This window comes from Helianthus annuus, chromosome 8 (assembly GCF_002127325.2).
Source record: "Helianthus annuus cultivar XRQ/B chromosome 8, HanXRQr2.0-SUNRISE, whole genome shotgun sequence".
Classification (NCBI taxonomy): Eukaryota; Viridiplantae; Streptophyta; class Magnoliopsida; order Asterales; family Asteraceae; genus Helianthus; species Helianthus annuus.
Window position 1 is genome coordinate 111,832,848 of NC_035440.2, and position 20,599 is coordinate 111,853,446.

At 40.0% G+C, this 20,599-nt stretch overlaps 1 protein-coding gene and 1 long non-coding RNA gene across 2 annotated transcripts; both read right to left on the bottom strand.

Moving 5' to 3' along the window:
• Positions 1–2,731: 2,731 nt before the first annotated feature.
• LOC110873763 lies at positions 2,732–5,151 on the bottom strand (the record flags this gene model as incomplete). Its single annotated transcript, XM_022122751.2, has 3 exons — positions 4,980–5,151; positions 4,151–4,667; positions 2,732–3,165 (listed from the first exon to the last, which is right to left on the bottom strand). Coding segments are annotated over exons 2-3 (915 nt in total), but the record flags the coding sequence as incomplete, so codon positions are not given.
• A 1,281-nt stretch (positions 5,152–6,432) lies between these two features.
• LOC110871488 lies at positions 6,433–11,917 on the bottom strand. Its single transcript, XR_002553782.2, has 9 exons — positions 11,536–11,917; positions 11,235–11,411; positions 10,907–10,970; positions 10,680–10,746; positions 10,153–10,345; positions 9,961–10,068; positions 8,984–9,877; positions 7,075–7,138; positions 6,433–6,696 (listed from the first exon to the last, which is right to left on the bottom strand). It is a non-coding gene; the product is annotated as an uncharacterized LOC110871488 (long non-coding RNA).
• Positions 11,918–20,599: the final 8,682 nt, after the last annotated feature.

Genomic DNA, 20,599 nt, shown 5'->3' on the forward strand with positions numbered 1-20,599 from the left:
TCTCGGAGATCGCTGGCTGGGTCACCGGTGGATGATCTCCTGCACAAGGAAACAAGCCGTGACTCGTAACAAGGAGGATGGGGTGGGGGGTGCTCCTTGTTACCACTCTCCGGCGTGAGAATCAGTAGTTTGCTTGGGAAGCAAAGTAAGATAGTAGTAGTAGTGAGAGAGTTGTGAAGAGATACCTCAAACCTGGTTTGGGGTCGGTATTTATAGCCGAGGAGTGAAGGAGGAGATTGATGGATGGGCTGACGACGAGCTGCACCGTTGCAGGTGTGTCAGTCTCGCCGGCCGTGGGGGTTACGCCACGTCAGCCCATTGCTTTAATAGCTCTGACAGGGGACTGTCGCCGGCGCCACTTGCCTCGTGGTGTCAGCCACTTGCATGGCGTGTCAGTCCACTTGTTGGATATGCAGGGTGCGGTGCGAGCCGCATCGCTGCATGCGGTAACGCCTGAAGTTACCGCGTCTCCTACTTGTGATCAAGAAATACGCGAGATGCGGTGTTGGCCGCATCATCGTATGTGGAGACTATTTGCTCGCTTCCCTTGTCGTGACGAAAATGGTCATATGATGCGGTGCCAGCCGCATCGATATGTTCATCTTCTTTTGTACTTGGGTCAAGCTATTCATCTTCGGACCGAATGGGTTCGAAGTATGTGACCGCATGGGTGCGGTCTGCTTACTGGTAGGGGTTTGTTTGATGCGGGTAATGGTCGTTTTGGGACCATACCCCTTCAAGTCCCCCCAGTCTAGTGTTGCTGCCTTGTGCAAGTTGCACGTGGGAGGAGCACTGGACTTATGGTGTAGGAAGGTAGTTTGGCAGTCTGGAGAAAATTCTAGGCCAGATCAAACTGGTGATCTGGTAAAAAATCCGGCTATGCCTCTTCCGTACCGGTGAAGGAGTTTCGCTTGATGCGAAATTCTCAGCCGTTGCATGTCATCAGGTGGGTTGCCACCTGTTGTTGTGTTGAAAGCCTGTTAGGGACCTTCATAGTAATGCTGCACAAACTTCGAACCAACCTCTAGGATGGTGGTTCGAAGGTCTGCACATGTTTCGAACCTCTTGGAGGTGGTTTCTTCTTCAAACCATCTGCCAGAATGGTGCATGAAGAAGAAAAGAAAAGCTTTTAAACCAACCGTTGCGGTCGGGTTTAAAAGTTTTTGATGTTGTGTTAGAACTTTGCTCGAGCTCTATGTTCAGCATCTGGTGATGAGATGACCATCCCTTTTTTGTGGGGTGTTCGTGTTCATCCTGATAGCTCTCAAGTAACCGTACGTTCTTTGCGGTTACCTCGTTGCGTCATTGTTGGCCATGTTTGGTCGAACAATGTGGATCTGAACTATGGGTAAATAAACATGGTCATAGGCAAAGGGATGCCCATCGTTGTTTATTCCATGCGGTCCATTGGTAGGTAAACAAAGTCATAAGCAGACTTGTTACCGCAGTCCGTTGGTAGGTAATCAAAGTCATAGGCCGACTTGTTACCGCTGTTCGGACACTTGCTGCTTGATAAGTGCTTGTCTAGAGCACGTATCTGCGTTCTTTTTGGAGCCACTTCCCTTCGCGCTCCAATACCGAGTTTACAACGAGGTAGCCTCGTTCGGTGATGTGGAGTGAGCTTTGCTCTTCCGTAGCAACCACTCTGCGGAAGCTATGGTGATGTCTGTAGCACCTTATGGGTGTCTGCGATTTTGCAGTCCCATTTTCGCTCAAAGTGTGTTTGTTGCACGGATGTAGCTCTTGAAGGTTCAGGAGTCAAGGCTGCTGATGTGCGGTCGCGTAGATTCCCTTCCTTCTTTTTGCTGGAGAAGTTGTTCATGCACCCTCTGTGGTTGTGAACCGGACAGGAGGGATTTGAAGCTTGAAGAGAATGAAGGCAATGCGGTTTGGCTGTTCCTGGAATGCGGTTCAGTCCAAAGAACAACACTGGTTCTGAGCATCTGACACATCTGAATGGGTTCATGTGTGTCACTTCCGCATATTTCACGTGTGCTCGTGAGTGATGCGGAAAAGGTAATATATCCCTTCCTCTCGGAGATCGCTGGCTGGGTCACCGGTGGATGATCTCCTGCACAAGGAAACAAGCCGTGACTCGTAACAAGGAGGATGGGGTGGGGGGTGCTCCTTGTTACCACTCTCCGGCGTGAGAATCAGTAGTTTGCTTGGGAAGCAAAGTAAGATAGTAGTAGTAGTGAGAGAGTTGTGAAGAGATACCTCAAACCTGGTTTGGGGTCGGTATTTATAGCCGAGGAGTGAAGGAGGAGATTGATGGATGGGCTGACGACGAGCTGCACCGTTGCAGGTGTGTCAGTCTCGCCGGCCGTGGGGGTTACGCCACGTCAGCCCATTGCTTTAATAGCTCTGACAGGGGACTGTCGCCGGCGCCACTTGCCTCGTGGTGTCAGCCACTTGCATGGCGTGTCAGTCCACTTGTTGGATATGCAGGGTGCGGTGCGAGCCGCATCGCTGCATGCGGTAACGCCTGAAGTTACCGCGTCTCCTACTTGTGATCAAGAAATACGCGAGATGCGGTGTTGGCCGCATCATCGTATGTGGAGACTATTTGCTCGCTTCCCTTGTCGTGACGAAAATGGTCATATGATGCGGTGCCAGCCGCATCGATATGTTCATCTTCTTTTGTACTTGGGTCAAGCTATTCATCTTCGGACCGAATGGGTTCGAAGTATGTAACCGCATGGGTGCGGTCTGCTTACTGGTAGGGGTTTGTTTGATGCGGGTAATGGTCGTTTTGGGACCATACCCCTTCAGATATATTGTTAAATCTCCTCCAATCTAATCTAACTTCACTTGGACCCACAACATGCTTACGTGGCTTCCGAAACGACACAATATTACTGCTTACCATGTAAGCTATTACACGCTCAGAAACCCTCACATCTTCCATTTTCAATTCATGTAACCGTTGCACGTACTCTTGCACGTGCATTAGGTCCCACACCACTCCAACGCCACCCCCTTTCAAAACCCTGACAACCTCTCCGATCACTCTCATCCGTTCTGCCTCCGCCGCGACAGCTTTTTGGCCGAATTCCCTCCCTACCGTGTGCACGAACCCCGCCGATACCACCACGTCAAAGTAATCGTCCGGGAATGGCAGCCGCCGCGCGTCACCTTCGCGGCACGTGACGTACTCCTCCACGCCTTCAAATAAGGCAAGACAAAGAGAATGTTAAGTAGATTTTACAACGGATATTTATAAATGCAGATATTTACACAATTTACTCTATACTATGAACAATTATAGCTATATCTAACACCTTTTATACCGGTTATATTTACGTAATCTACCATCTACTATGACTAATTATAATTTAGTCTAATATTTTTCGTACGGACTATATTTACGTAATCTAGGGTTAAGTTATTCTAACAAAAGCTTCTAATTGTAAGAAGTGTAAGAATGATTAATAGAGTGACAATTGTCTAATAACCTAAAACTTAAACTCACTACACCACCACTAAAAACCTAAACATCCACCCCCACCCCACCACACCACCACCCAAAAACCTAACACCCCCCCACCCCGGGAAAAAAAAAACTAAAAAAATCCTAAACACCCATCATCACCCAAAAACCTACCCCCCCCCCCCCCTCGGCAACTTTTTTTTTGGGGGAGGGGGGTAGGTGGGGGGTGGGGGTTTAGGTTTTTGGGTGGTGGTGAGTGTTGGGTTTTTTTTTTTTTTTCGTTTTTTAGGAGTATTTGTACCCTTCTTATAATTAGGAGAGTTTGTATTTGATCCTATTCCACATAATCCACCCTCCTATTATGACTACTTATTTTTTTTGAACAGCAAGGAATGACGTGCCAACCACTATGACACCGGACACTGTGGCCAAGGTCGACTACTCGACCGCGGCCAGTCCCTTGGCTCTCCTCAGATGCGTGGAAACCCGACCTCCACCCGCCCGAAGGCACGACAGTGGAATAATCGGTAAAACCTCGTCTCCCATCCAAGTCAAACCGGCGTCACCCGTCTTATGAATACTTATAATCGTAATACCTTCGGTACCGGCTACATTTTCATAATCTACCATACACCATGACCAAGTATCGACTACCTTCCGTACCGGCTATATTTACATAATCTACCCTATACTATGACTAATTACAACTGTGTCTAATACCTTCCATACCGGCTGTTCGAAGAACAGCCAACGTCGTGTTTTTCCGATCTAATCCAACGACTCGGCCAGAGCTTCCTTCTTTTTTTAACTGCATTGCGACCGTGTTAAGGAGGATGCCGCGGCCACATCCTACGTCGAGGGCGGTTTTAACCGTTGACCAATCGTTTACTGTGGCAACCATGCGCTGAGCCATTTCCCAGCGGAGCGCTACGGAGGAGTAGAACATGTTGCCCGCGGCGTAGAAGAGGCATACGCCTGAAAGAGCGGTGACGGAGCCGGTGAATCCAGCTGCGAATCTAGCGAAGCCGGTGGACGGGAGAATCGGCTCGAACGAGGAGCATATCGAATCGAAGTAGACGAGAAACAGAACCGAAGATAATGAGAAGATGATCGCATGAATTAACAGGAAGATCGGTGTTTGATAATCGTCCATGCCGTAAATTGCGTAGATCTGAGTCCACTCTCTTCCTGTTTTCCCCATATTTTTACACAGATTTCGTTGATTCTAGTCCAGATTCTGCAGTTTCAAAACAAACAATTAACATTTCAATTAATAATAAATTTCAGAATGAATACCGATACCAGTATGCAAACATATTCGGTTTAGAATATATACCGGTTCGTGACTTTTAACAGTATTTTATCATACTGAACATACACGTACACTATTCGGTTTTATATTTAGCCTTAGAAGGTGTATTCAGTGTTATACTGTTACCAGTACCGATCTCATCGCTAAGTGCAATGTTTTAACGGACAGTTAGAGTTAAAAAGTAAAAAAAAAAAAAAAAAACACAACGCAAAACGGTAAAATGATTGTGGAACATACGTGGAATCCAGTGAATCTACAGATTGATGATCCTGAAATATAGTTTAAGAATCATGATTGTTGTTGTTGATGATGCAAAGTGAATGGTGATAATTTATGGAGAACTTTTAACCAATTGAAACGCGTTTAGCTTTTGGTTGTGTCAGTGTGCATAACTTTTAAAAGTGTATGGGACGAGAGAGAGAGAGAGAGAATGAGAGAGTGGCGGTGCTAGATGTCTTTATATAGACGAACTAGGTTATATACCCGTGATTTCACGGGTGATAGGTTGTTTTATAAAAATTTATATTTACAGAATAATTTTATATATTTGATTTCTTATAATTGAATAACCTCTTCATACTAACACCACTTTAACGTCCTTTCTACCACGAGTTTTTCTTAACATGCCCGCGTAATATGCGGGCTTCAACCAAAACCATATTATTTACTTTGAAATGAAATGTTTTGTACAAATACATACATTGGAAGAAAAAAAACAGAAAACTATTCAAATGCCGGAAAAAACTTCCTTGTAGACTACATTTGTTGTTTTACTCGTTACATTTCAATCTTTGTCTAGTGTAAGCAACTTCACACCGGCTCTGCTTTTAACTCTTGATAACGCAATATAAAGCTGACCATGTGATATAATCTCAGCCTCTATAACACGTTTATAAAGTTTAGTAATCCGTAGTCTCGTACCATTGATAAACCATTTTGTTGATCAATATTACGAAGCAACATTACAGGTACACCAACTTTAAGGACTAATCGATGATTAGACAGACCGGAAATTTTAAGACCATTCAGAACATCGGGAGAATAATGATGCTAGAGACATGGCATGTGCCGAGGCCAACTCTTGGTAACTTTAACCATTGCATAAACCATTTTGCTAATGCCTGCATTAAACGCACCTTTAACTAAAAACTAATTATTTAAGTTCAAATTTAATACTATGTTAAAACACATACATTGGAAGACAAAAAAACAGGTTTTAGGGAATTAATGATGCTAGAGACATGGCGTGTGCCGAGGCCAACTCTTGGTAACTTTTGTTCACGCTCACTTCAAAAGACCGTTTATTAAGACTACTGGAAGAGGGGCTTGGATTGGGGGCTTGGGTAGACATGTCGCGAAGATGGGCTCCAACAGGCCACTCAAAAAAAGTGGGGAGTGAGAGCGGCGTGGGCTAGTGGTGTGGGTGGACATGTGGAAAGTATTTTTTTTATATTTTGACATTTATAAAATAAAACACACCAGTAAATTAACTTAAAAAATATTACATAAAATCCTAATGAATTAAAAAAAACAACTTAATAAATCCTAAAAAATTAAAAAAAAAAACAACTTAATAAATCCTAAAAAAAAAAAAAAAAAACTTCATAATAAATTCTAAGAAAAAAATTACAAAGAACGATAAATATTAAAGCGGGGAACCCAACGAAATTCCGGGTTCCCATTGTGCCTATACTCGATTTTGACGATCTCCACTCGATCCTCGTAGCTTAGGACGCTCGCAAGCACACGGTCAAAGCATCAAACAGAACCTGAAAGTTATGCCCTTTTATTTGAAAAGAAAAAAAGCAAGCTTAACGATTTAAGATGGAACATGATAAATTCAGGTTCGAGTTCCTTATCCATTCAATTATTTTCACTTTCAAATGCTTGAGAGTACGATTCGGTTATGAGACGCAATCCCCATGTATGATGTCCAAATGGCTCTTTCCAAGAACTGTAAAATAAAAATAAAAAGTTATATTAAATTTGGCAAATATTTATTTTCATTTATATCTCATTTAAAAATACTTGAGACTTGAATAAATAAGCATGTATCTTTGATCTTTAAGAGATTATCTAGGAAGGGTATTTAAGATGTTTTTAGATACTAAAAGGGGCTTATGGCTGGTTCCTCGATGTAGCGCAGTAAAAATATGTATTTTCAGATAAGCCAAAAGCCATGAAAAGCTTGTATGGTGCGTTCATAAACATAATCAAATTGATTAAAATTAACCAAGAACCAATGTACTCACAACTTCTTGTGAGACAAAGAAACAACAAAAATAAATAAATAAAATATGTACAATTGTTTGAAATATGTGAAAGCATACACCTTTACAGAGATTGCATCACCATCATTGATATCTTAGGTATCCTCCATAGCAATCCATATAGGCCTGAATTTAAAAAAAAAAAAACCTTAAAACTTATTAAGCAACTTATTGTTGCATATTTAAAGAACACAGGTCTAACATTTGGTTGGGTGAAATTAGTCCTTCACTCCTTCCCTTTTACTTAGCTATGTAACACGAATTACACAAACTCGACCCATTTAGATAGCTAAGACCATGTGTAGTGGTGAACAAACATAATGCCCCCACCATGAGGCATTATCCGACACGTGGCATCCTAGTCAGCGTTAGGGCATTATAGCAAAAGTGGCGTAGTGGGGCATTATGCCAATAACCCCCATTCAATCATTTAAAAAAAAAAGGAAACAAATGGTGATTGGCTGGTCAAACACAATCACATGCAAAAATGGGGTTGTCAGACTGAATAACACTCCTATTGGCCACATTATGAGCACTTCAGCGTTTTAAATAAAACGCCTAACATGCAAACCTTTCAAAAAAACGCTTTATAACGCCCGGTGTAGTGGGGGGAGGGGCGTTTTGGGGCGTTTTTTTTTCAATTTTTTTTTTAAAAACCACGCCCCACTATGGGTGGTCTAACAAACGACATATAGAGCAATAATATCAAAGCAATCTTTATCATATTTATTTGACCCACCATCATTTTTATGTTCCTTTTTATTGAATTTTATAAACAACTGATGTACTATGTTGGGTCATCAAGTAGATTCAAGTCATCCGCTTTAATAAATCCATCAGTGACCAAAGTGTCATCAAGTAGATTCAAGTAACTACATGTGTTCAATTGATCACAAATGATAACAACACACATATACCATAAAGAAGCCTAATAACATCCTACCACTACCTAAACTAATTTAAAATATCGCAAATTACATGATTAACCTTGCAAGTTACAAAATTAACCTTCAACATGCATTCGTGTCAAATGCATTTAGCCCACATACCAAAAGTCCAAACCCGAATCTTTCTGTAAGTTTGGCATATAATATTGCACTCATGTCATCAGCTATTTTAAAATTTAATTTAAGTTTCAAAACCTTAACATATGCATATATGTATAAACAAAATATATAAAAAAAAAAAAGATAAATGCTTACTACAAGATTGTTTCACCTTTTTTGTTTGTTTAAAAACAATTTTGGCCCCTCGTGATCCTACTTATTAAGAAAGCAAGTAGGCTACTTACAGTACCAAAGAAAATACATGTTTATGGTACCAAAGAAGATACATGTTATTATAACCGTGTCAACTTTCAACATGTCCTAACTAAGGTTTAGAGGAATGACAAATCGGCTGGTTTGATGGTTCGCTTTTGGCAGTTTTAACCAACTTTAAAAAAAAATCAAAATCATTACTTTGTATAATTATTTTTAAAATGATCATATGCTTCACAATTATAATACATACGTAACTACATGTTCCAAAATAGTATATGTATAAATAATAAAAGTTAACTATGGTCGGCCCAAAACCGAACTGTTTGTATCTCACACCGTGAATTGGCTCCGTTTTGGGCGGTTAACCAATCGACCATGTTGGTGGCCATTAACCAATCGACCAAATTCTTTTGATTCGATGCATCGTTTCTGTTTAACTGAGTTGTTCATCATTAAGTGGGGCAACCTTAATTCGATGCATCGTTTCTGCTGAACTGACTTGTTCATCATTAAGTAGGGCAACCTTTTCAGATGCGGGTGCCAAAAGGATTAAATGTTCACAGATATTCCTAGAACCAAAAGGATTTTTGCGTTGACCCTTCAAGTTGATTTCCCTTTGTGGTATTTGCTACTTTATTCATGATAGCAGGGTGTTTAAGTGTTATTTGAACTATTTGTATGCATGTGTGAGTGAATATGTGGTTAATACCCGAGGAGCTTGAACTGTAGTCTTTTCTGAAAGATCGAGGGCCAAGGCTGCAGGTGTATTCGTCGGTGCTAGAGCTAGGTGGTGAATCGGCGGCTGCCATGTCTTCGACTGTTGCTATGATGCTGCGAATGACCATCATGCCTCTCTCCCCAGCGGCTTCAGTAAGTTGACCACCTTCTTCATGACCAACATAACTGAAAAAGAATCAATAGACGCACACATTTTAATCAATGCTATTCATCTAACATATGAAAGCAGACAACGACTAACTGAAAAGGAATAGAGTGTTCCTCCATGTATTCAGACATATCAATCCTAATCATGAGTTTTTCATCATCTTGCAAGAGCCTTAGCAAGCTCCGTTTTCCCAACACCGGTGGGACCTAAGAACAGGAACGAACTGGTTAGCTACATTATTGCTGGTGTCATCCTAGATCTCATGTGTTGTCGTCTCAAATTGCACCTACATTCATAAATGATATGCTGGTATGTTTTATAATATACTATGCATATAGATATACAAATCATTAGATGGCAAAAGGATGTTAGCAGGTCAACCCGGCCCGACCCGTAATGCCTGATACTAACAAATGGCTTGTTTCAACATAAGCTGATTTTGACTTCTTACCAGGCACGCCCACGTTACAACATCTATTGGATACCTTCAAAAGAGTATCGACCGCATCTGTAAACCCTCTACAGCATGCGGTGACAAGAGCATGCACAACAATGTTGGCCCGGACCAGGTCAGAAGCCATAAGCAACTCAATAAACTTCCCTCCTCGTCCATGACAGCTGGCCTCTAGCAGAGCTTCTTCACAAGCAGACCGAGATGCTCTATTCCTTAGTCCAAATCTATCACAAATCGCTACACATTCTGACTTCTCATCAGACCTGCATATCAATCCTTGCTTATTAACTTGATTTCATTAACATTAAGATTGAATAGTAAACACAAAACATAATTACATATTTACCCATCTAGAACATCTGGAGCCAACATTCCAAACCGTTTGAGAAATTAATCGAAAGCTCGTTTTGTTGGATATCCGGCACAACTAATCCTAATTGTCCTCTAGCACACCCTATCATAAAACAAACAAAAAAGTTAAATATATCGTTACATTAGTGTAATTAATTATTAATCATGTTGGAGAAATGAAACTTACTCCACATCGTAATTGATTCAAAACAATGTCGTTTTCGAATATTCCCGGCTTCAAAACAGTATTAGGCTTTACACATCTAATATAATGTGGCTCTGTTGTGCTTAAAGTTTCCATTAGAGATTGTAGTTGTTGCTGCATTTTTCGATCTCGATGAAGGATAAAAGTTCACAATATTAACAACAACCTAGTATACCTGAATAAGAAGCGGAAAATTACAAAATAGATGAAATCGCAGAACATATAAACAAATCTCATCAGATTTAACAACAACCTAGTATATCTGAATATGAAGCCAACTAATCCAATTATGTACACTAAACACCCAATCGAAATCAAAGGACAGGAAAAAATCGTCAAACTCACATAACCTAATCACAATTACTTTCAGATCCTTACAAAACCAAAGAGACTACACCTTAACAGCAAATCAAGCACAATTAATATAACCTAATCACAAACTTATAACACTAAAACATTAAAACTGAAATTAAACCAACAGCAACTGAACGGAACACCAGAAACCTAACCTTGATAAATAGATTGATACACAGGATCGATAGATCGATGGATCCAGAAACCTATATCGATTCGTACCTGAGAAAATTGAAACGAAAAAAATGACAGAAAGGTAATTTGGATGAAAACCTAGGGCAAGATATCATGAAGAAAGGTGTTTATTAACTCATCAAAAATCATATTAACATTTCATCACCAAAAGAATTTGAAAGTAAATAAACAATCTTAGTTATAATACCTCACCCCTTGACATGACTAACATCCTTCCAAATCCGAGGCTGCTTATTTTTATCCCTACAGACCTGTAAAACCAAAAAAAAAAATCATGTATATTCATACATCTTCACACCAACACTAAACCACAAGAAACTCCCCAAATCACAACCAAAACCTAAACCTAAACCACACCCCCAAACAACACAAACCCAAACCTTTCTCGAATCTTAAACCAAAACAAACCTAAAACACACAAACTAACAAACCGATATTCTCAACATCAAAACAAACTCATCCAACTCAACCCCACTTATCAAAATCCAAAATTTCAAAACCCCTTTTACCCATACCTTACAATCCATCATCTGTTTAACCCTCATAAGCATCTGAACCGCATCTTCTTTAGCAATTTTAAGCTCGTACTCCAACCGAACAACTTTCCGTTCAGACACCATAATCCTCTTCGCTGCTTCTTTCTCCATGTTCAGAATAATATCCGCATACGCCTTCTTCAAAGCCATTAATCTCTGCAACAATCAAACACCAACAATCTTTAACAAAAAAGATCGAACCCCAATAATCTTTAACAAAAAAAGATCAAACCCCATTAACATTTTTTGGCAAAAAAACGGTTAAAGTTTGTGACTTTACCTCATCGGTGTCCATTGTTGTTGAAGAACAAACTCAGATCCCACTAAAAGCCCAATTGCTCTCATCATCAAAACCCTCAAAACCCTAGATGAAGAACAAACTCAGATCCCACACCGGCTCTGTATCAAGTCGGAAGATGAAGATGAGGATTTTGATTCCACTCTGATATTGTAGATCAACAACACGTCTCTACATCTCTGATTCTTTTTCCTTTTGAATCCACAGATCCAAATCCACTTTGAGGGAGAGAGAGAACGAAATGATTCTTTTTCCTTTTGAATCCACAGATCCAAATCCACTTTGAGGAAGAGAGAGAACGAAAATGAAAAGGGCTCATGGTTTGAAATTTGAAAAGGTTCACGTGATGAGTTATAGAGCTTGTCAGAAGACTTTTTGTCTTTAGCCTGTTCTCATTTAGCAACTTTTAGCAACTATATATTAAATAAATTAACAAATGAACGGAAGAAGGAGAAGAAGACATGTGGACCAAATGAAGGAGGGAGTGATAAGTAGGAAAGAGGTAAGGGAGGAGGGCTGTGGGAGTGACACCTAGGATTTTTGAGGTTTGATTTATTATAATAGGAAGATTAGGTAAATTATATATATCGTCCCTCAATTATCATTTATTGCAATTAATAACTAGTTTTTTTAAAGGTGTTAATTATTCACGAATGTCGAGAGGTCTAGCTTATGTTGTGTTAACTTGGTCCGCGCTAGAGAGCCTCCTCGCACAATAGATCCCTAATTTAAACCCCTCAATGAGAAACACCTATCACCCAGATTCGAACTTGAGACCTGGAGGGGAAAACTCACCCAGACCCACCATAGATGGAACTTAAATACCCGTGGCCACCACTAGAGCACTAGTGATGGTTGCAATTAATAACTAGTTGATCCCCCAAAAATGAATCAGGAACACGTTTATTAAGAGTGTAAACGAGTTGAGCCGAACCTGAGCTTGATGATACTTGATGACGGGGGTAGCCCAAATCTCAATAAAATGACTAATATACATAACAGGTTAAAAGGTTAAAAGGTTGAGAGGTTCAATACGCGCGAACTTAGGTGAACAGTAAAAAGGACAAGCATAGTGTCCGGTCACATCAGCACTTAACGTGTGAACCATTTCTGCACAGACAGAACATGTGCACAGAGAACAACCTTTTATCCACAGGTTTAAAGCCTCCAACCCCCAAACGGGTAATTCCTCCACTATAGCCTTGGATCCATGGTCACGAGCTTCCTCTTATAGAATACATCTTATCTATAAGTACCAGCTCCAACAACCATATCAGGGACACCAGATCAGTTGAGCTAACACATACTCTCTGATATTCTCTCTTCTCTTGAGAACAAGTTTCATACTTGCTTCTCTTCTTCACTTCAAACGGCATTGCTTCGCTAACAACTTCATTCCGGCTTGAATTCCCTTCAAGCTAGAATCAAAAGTGATCAACAAACAAGTGATCCAACCCCACGTGCTACAATCGTGGGAGGACCCCAGGACCTGCGTTAGGCTAATCGAAACCCTTGAACCCTTTTACCCGGAGACATCGCTACAGGCCTTGGTCTTGTATTTGTTGCATCAACAAGTTGGCGCCCACCGTGGGGCCACACTGCTTACTTTATCTTAAAGACCAGTTGTGTAGCTCCATTTTCTCTTTACATCATGTCTGAAAGCGAGTCTCTCGGTCAGGTAAATCAAGTGCCTAACAACACCGATTAAACACCAAATTCTGGTCGGATCTCACCGGTCAAATCTACGTTTCTTTCTACTCCCGCAAGTATTCCACCGGGAACTATGTTCCAGGAATTCACTTCTTTTCAAACACCAACCCCAACTCGATCAGGGGTTGCATCTCCTCAAATCGGTGTAATGCGTACACCGGAACACATAGATCTAACACCCGAGGGAGTAGCTAGAAATCTCTTACAACTGAGATTTCTTCTCAACTAGCATGTGAGCTTAGAAAGGAAAACAAAAGGTGAGAATAAGACTAAATTATGAGGAGTCTAAACCCTCATTATCACATGGCCCTCCATCTCTTCCTTTTAGCAGCTCACGTTCAGCCACGTCTTACCTTGAAGCTGGTCCTAGTGTGACAGACCAACCACTCAAGCCCTTTAGCTTTTGGGGAGGCCAGGTCCAACCGTTTTTCCCTTATTTACCTCCCAACCCGTTACAACCGGTGCACCTATGGGGCATAAAACCACTCTTGATCAATTATGGCAGTCACCAGCTTCAAGTGTTCCCCCTCCCATTGCTACTTCGTGAAAACAAGCCATGGCCACCCAGCCTTTGGCTCGAGGTGCGGTCATGAGCACATCCATGGGAATGCCTTATACAGTAAGCCTTTAAGGCTTTAACCTTATGACACAGATAATGGCATCTTTTATTAGTACCATCAGAAAGCCTTTAAGGATTTAACCTTATGCCCTAGCTGATGACACAAATGATGGCACAATTTCCTTTGCAGCACGTGAAAGCTGGATGATGACACAGAAAGCCTTCAAGGCTTTAGCTTTAACTTCATCAACCAAGTGCCAACCACTCACCAGGGTACCTCAAACGGTAACCCAGCTTCAAGGGTAGTAGAAGACCTCTCAAAACCCTACAAGCCCAACAAACTTGTCTTGCTTTTCCCAACAAATCGTTGATTACGTGTTTCAAACCCAGATAAAGATGCCATCACGGTACTAAAGACTACCTCCAAATCTTCGCCGGGACTGCAAGAATTGAAAAATGACCCAACTCTGAATGTTATCTCATGTCCATGCAAACCCTTGAAGGGTCTTCACGCATATGGTTCTGTAACACCTCGTAAAATCACGTCCAATGAAGTATTTACATGTGTAATAAACCCTAATGAAGTCAAACATTGAATTTAAGGGACTAATTTTTTGAAAAATCGAAAACTTTGACTATGAAAGGACTGGAAGTGTTAGCATACCTAAAATAAGTTTCTAAATAACCTCTCACGATATTTATATTCACAAATGAGCCACTTGGCGATCGAGTGTAGCCGTTTGCGGAATTAATTGAAAGTTTGCGCAATGAAGGGTTAAAAGCGTTAACATGTTAATTCTTACCTCTGAGTGACCTTTTGAACAAACCGGGAGCTTCATGATATTCGATTATACTCTCAGGAATGCCAATTATTGGCCGACTAAGGTTTTTATGCCTATAAGTAAAGTTACGCGCAACATTGAAAGTTAGAGGGACTAAAAGTGTCAATATGTTTAATTATACCTCTGAATGACCTTTTAGCGAACCTGAAGCATCATGATGTTTAATAATACTCTCAAGAATGCCTAATATGGATTAGATGAGGCTTCAATGCTATTAAATGATGAGATGCGCAAGTTTGCGCAATAGAGGGACCTAAAGCATCAACTTTTGAATCTACGCCTCTCGGTGACCATTTAAGCAGACAGGAGTGTAGTAATATTTAAGTATATGCTTGGGAATGCCCATTATGGGCCATGGAAGGCTTGGATATCATTAAACGACATTTCGCGCTACTTTGCGCAATTAAAGGACTATTTGCGTCAAACTGCAAAAGTATGTCGATTCGTATGGTAACGGACCTTCTGGAATATGACCATGAGTTAAACATACCCTATTTATTCTTTTTATAGCTTAGATATAGGCTTAGAGGTGTTTGGTGCGCAAAAATAAACTTTTACGTCAAGCAGGGACTAAAAGTGTCAAAAAGTGCACAAGTTTGCATTTTCGCGCATATCTCACATTCTGAATATCTCCGGACACCCAAAAAATTATGTAAGCACTAGAATATTTTATTTTAGTGTTCGACATGATTAAATTTCATTCGTCGCGTAATTTGGATCGTTTTTCGCGTCCGGTCGTGTTTCGTCGTAATTAGACGAACAACGTGACCGTACGGCCAAACGAACCCACATCCGGCATATTTTTGAGCATGTTTCATGTCCCCTATGTTTAAGCATCATTGTAGAGCCTTGAAGATGGCTTAACGGGCTTTAAATGTGTCAGAAATTACATTTAACATATGCAGGGACTGAAACTGTAATTCAACAAACTGTTTCTGATCTTAACAGCCTTCAAAAGTTGTTTTAAACCTGTAACCATCTGATTCAGAGGTCAGAGGGACTAAATATGTATTTTTATAAGATATACGGGTTTATAAAGGGCTGTTATATGCAGTTATATGCTCACAGGGACCAATTCTGTAAATTCTGCAAGTATGTTTGCTGCTGATTTTGTTGAAACCAGCTGCCATACTCACATAACAGACTCTAGGGGCTGTCCACTGAATTAAAACATGGTTTTATACCTGTCATGATATGATTATAACATACCTACACTTGTCACGTTCCTACGGAGACCCAAAAACTATATATAGGAAGTGGGTTTCATGGTTCAAGCACTCCATTTCCCAAATTCTGCTGTGTCCCCGAATTTAGAGGATCTTGAACTCTTTTGAGAACCTCCCTCAGTCCATTGGACCCTTGTAAGTGTCCTTAACCTTCCTTAATTTAGTTTTACTTAGTTTATTAGCCTAAATTCAAACCGTCGTAATTAAGGTTTGACTTCGTGATTAATAAAAATTTTCCAGTCAAATATCGAATTGAAAGTACCTATGAGTTGGTAATTATGTGGGTAATAAACCCTTAAAAGGGCACTCTCTGATTCCCATTCTAACTAGGTCAATTGTCGGGTCAAACTTGATTAGAAAGAGTCAACAGAAAGCAATTTTTCAAATAAATGCATAATTAACAATGTAGAAGCCATGCAACCTGTTTTATCACCAATATAACTTGGTAATTAATGTAAGAACATGTCTAAACATGTTCAACCCGACAATTTTCAGTTTAGGCTCGGTTCGGAACCGAAAGTCGCATAATTAGACTTTTGCTTTGACTTTCAGTTCTGACCCAATATAGCATGATTTAGAAATGTCTTAGAGCCTTATTAGGACCAGGTTACATGTTAGTATAACCCTCTGTGATTATACAACTTGGTTCATTAGTTATCCGATTCATATACATGTTTCCGTTATATGCCTAAATGTTGACTATTATGCCCTTTTGACCTTAAAACAAGAATTTTGAAAATGTGAGAGGACAATAATCCTTATTACTAATTTATAAGCATGTCCCTAAATTTTCACATCAGTTGGAGGTCTAGATTAAGAGTTATGCTCAATAGCGTAATTAGAAAGCTTTTATTAATTAAACGACGTAATTAGCATATAGCCTATCTAAACCCAATTTTTGATACTAAACCTTTTACCCACTGATGTAATATAATATTTTGGTATTTTTGAAGATTTTTATTTAATTTTAGGCTGAGCATAACATAGGGTTATAGCTTTGATTCGGTAATTATCGGTTTTGCCCTTTTGGCCTATAAAATGAGTTTTTCAAATATTTTTGATACCAAACCTTTTTCTACTAATCTAATATGATAAATAAAATATTTTAAGCCTTCTGGAATAATAAAAATATCAGCTTTTCTTATAAAACCCGGAAATCGCTTAAAACCATCTTTTTAAGCATTTTAAGCGCATAGTATGTATTAAAACTATTTTAAATATATAAGACTTGATACCTACTGATATTTTAAGTAAATTATTATACTTTAGCAGTAAGCAAAAGTTTTAAACTCAGATTTTCAGATTTGACCTTTAAACCTTAGGTGAAATTACCAAAATGCCCCTTCGGAGCATAGTTTGGTTATAAATGGTAAATTTCACATATATGTAATAACCTACTGATATAACCTATTAAATTAAGTATATTTACTGATTATATCAGACCTGAAACTCAGATTTATATTAAATCTCTTTTATAACCTTTTAAATGACCAAAATACCCCTACGGGGCATAATTTGAGTTTAAATTCGTTTTGGGCATAATGGAAGGTATCCTACGGATATCACAACATATTTAAGGCATATTAACTTAGGAAACCTGTTCATGATTCATTTGGTTACCCGTTACGCACTTTTCGTGTTCAGATCGGTTTATGTAACTAGTTTGCATAATTTAGCCAAAACGGGTCAAACCTTATCATTTTTGTCTCAAAATCCAGAATGTGTTTAGTTTACCCATATTAAACAAGTATACAAACTTTTCGGGTCTAAACCACATTCTAAATCCGGTCTTTGCTTAATCATGCGTTTGAACCGTATCTTCCTTTAAAACTAACCCGTCTAAGTTTAGGCTTACTTAAAGACCCGTTAGGAATCTAATAGGTTATTAAAAACCTTCGTTCCAGATTTAGGAGCCCAGTAAAAGCTATCTGTACTTGCTTGGTGGTATACGGCTGGGATAAATTGTATAAATTTGCTCAAGTAAATACTTTTAACTTATTTTCCCTATACGGGCTTGGGGTACGGTATATAAAATACCGCTTGGTCGGGCATTGAATCTTTAATCAAATGTAGGTTAAATCATTGAAATGGCCCGTTAAAATTGTTTTGTTTGGTTAAACCTTTGGGGGGTTAATGACCATGTCCCGGATATCCTTAGCATCATTTTACGAAATGGCCACGACCTAAGCATGCGGGTGTAGGCGTACACCCGTTGGTGCATAAATAAATATTAAGGTATAACCACCGGTTATGGGATTAACCGCTGCGGGAATATATCATGTGGTGTGTCTATTGATCTTTAACCCGGTGTAGACCCGGGCTACTGAACGCAAAAGAAACATTTAATTCTTTTACAAGTATTATATACAAATAATTATCCCAAGTTATAAAAAGTTTTGTGCCACGTGCATTCAAATCAATTTTCTTAAACCTTTTTTAAAATGAGTCAGTTAAATTGTATTTACCAGTGTAAACTGACGTATTTTCCCAAAAAGGCTAAGTGCAGGTACTAATCGGAATAGGCTGGCCACTCCTAGCATTAATAAAGAGTCTCGCAAACTTGGATGTTAAAATCTGTTGAACAATTAGCTTTTATTTGATCTGCCTGTGGATCCTTTACATTCCGTTGTAATACTCGGATATTACTTTGTATCGGATTGTAATATATTTATCTTTTGCTTCCGCTGTGCATTTTAAATTGTGTTGTTTGACTATGATGATATCAACTATATCACGATACTCCCCACCGAGCCCACTGGTAATACAAGGAAATATCGGGGTGTGACAGGTTCAATGACCCTCCTGGACGAAGTGTTCAGACCTTTGACGATCTTTGCAAAAGTTTCCTATAACAACAGAGGCATGTCAATGACGCCACGGTAATCTTCCAGACCAAACAACGTGATGATGAAAGTCTCAGAGACTTCATCGAAAGTTATAAGAAGGAAGGTTTAACATACGCCGATGAAAAGATTAGGGTTGCAGGGTTCATGAATACTATAAATTTCAAATATCTCGCAAGAGACCCCAATAAATGGTTGCCCAAAACCCTTGAAGAAACACTCGAAAGGGCTGAAGCCCACATTCGAGGAGAATAAGTTGTAGACATCAAAGAAAAAAAAGAGAGAACTCTTAATTGGAGCTTCCAGTATGGCTCTTATGACAAACGGTTCAAAGGTTCGGATTCCAGAAGGCCTGAAGGCCGGAACCCTCCAAGCCGAGAAAAAACCATAAACTTTACAGCCTTAACCAAGACTCCGCAAGAGATCTTGGCAAGCGAAGAGGTAAAACACAGCTTCCACCCTCCTCAACCTTTGCCAAAAAACAAAAGATCGGAAAAATCAAGCCAATATGGTGAGTTTCGCGATTAGAAAGGTCACCATACCAATGATTTCTTCCAACCCAAAAAGAGGATCGAAGAAGCCGTCAAGTCCAAACTGGCTCACTTGGTTAAAGGGGTCAAGGACAAGATGGTTGAAAAAAATAATAATAATAGGAAGTGAACATGGTCGACCTTGAAAACAAAGCGTCCCACAAACGCCATCACTTCGAGGCATGGGAACATCAACATAAGGAGAGTTGCTTTCAAACCCTCTGGTGATGGAATCCAACATAGGAACCATCAAGACACAAAAGGCTTACATTGACACTGGTGCAACCACCAAAATCATGTTTGAGAAATGCTTTAACCCTCTTAGCGACAATGAACGTTCAAAGCAACAGCCTGAGTCCTCCATCGAAGGTATCGCGGACATACCTATCAAGCCTTTTGGCCAAATAACCCTTAATGTTTGATTCAACGAGAGAACAAAAGGGACGAACCGAACAACTCACTTTTGCGGCGATCAATATCCCTCCCAACTATGATATCATCATAGGAAGGCCATGGCAAAGTGTGTTCGGAAAGGCAGTATCAGTTGGTCAAGGCACTGTGAAGTTTCCCACTAGAAAAGGGATAGCAACCCTTTAACCTACCCAAGAAGCTTTTGTGGTTGAAAGGGAAAGCTCAAGAAAGGACGAAGACGATGAACAAGGGTTGGACATAAGCCCAAAATATCCTCAACTGGGGATAAGGGTAAACACTAACCTTTCCAATAAAACCCTCTCATACCTTGAAAAGCTGCACTTGCACTATGTCTTTGCTTGGTGCCCGGAAGATATAACCGACATCCCTCGTAGCATTATTGAACATGAGTTATGGATCCCACCTGATGTTAAGCCCATTATACAAAAGAAACGGAGTCAAGCCCCTGAAAGAAGCCTTACAGAGTGCCAAGAGATGGAAAAACTTGTTCTAGCCAGAATCCTTCGAGAGGTCAAGTATCAATCATGGGTGGCCAATCCTGTAATGGTTTGAAAACCTGACAAGTCTTGGAGAATGTATATCGATTTTAAAAACTTGAAGAAAGCATGCCCAAAGGACTGCTACTCGCTGCCCCAGATAGACCTCAAGGTTAACTCGCTCATAGGCTTCCCGTTCAAGTATTTTCTTGACGCCTAAAAGGGTTACCATCAGATCCTAATAATAAAAAAAAGAGATGAAGAAAAAACCACATTTCACACTGATAAAGGTATATCTTGTTATCAAAAAATGCCTTTTGGTTTAAGAAATGCATGTGTCACTTATCAACGTCTGGTTGACAAAGCGTTTGCCGGACAAATCGGCAAGAACATTAAAGCTTATGTTGAAGATTTGGTGATCAAGAGCA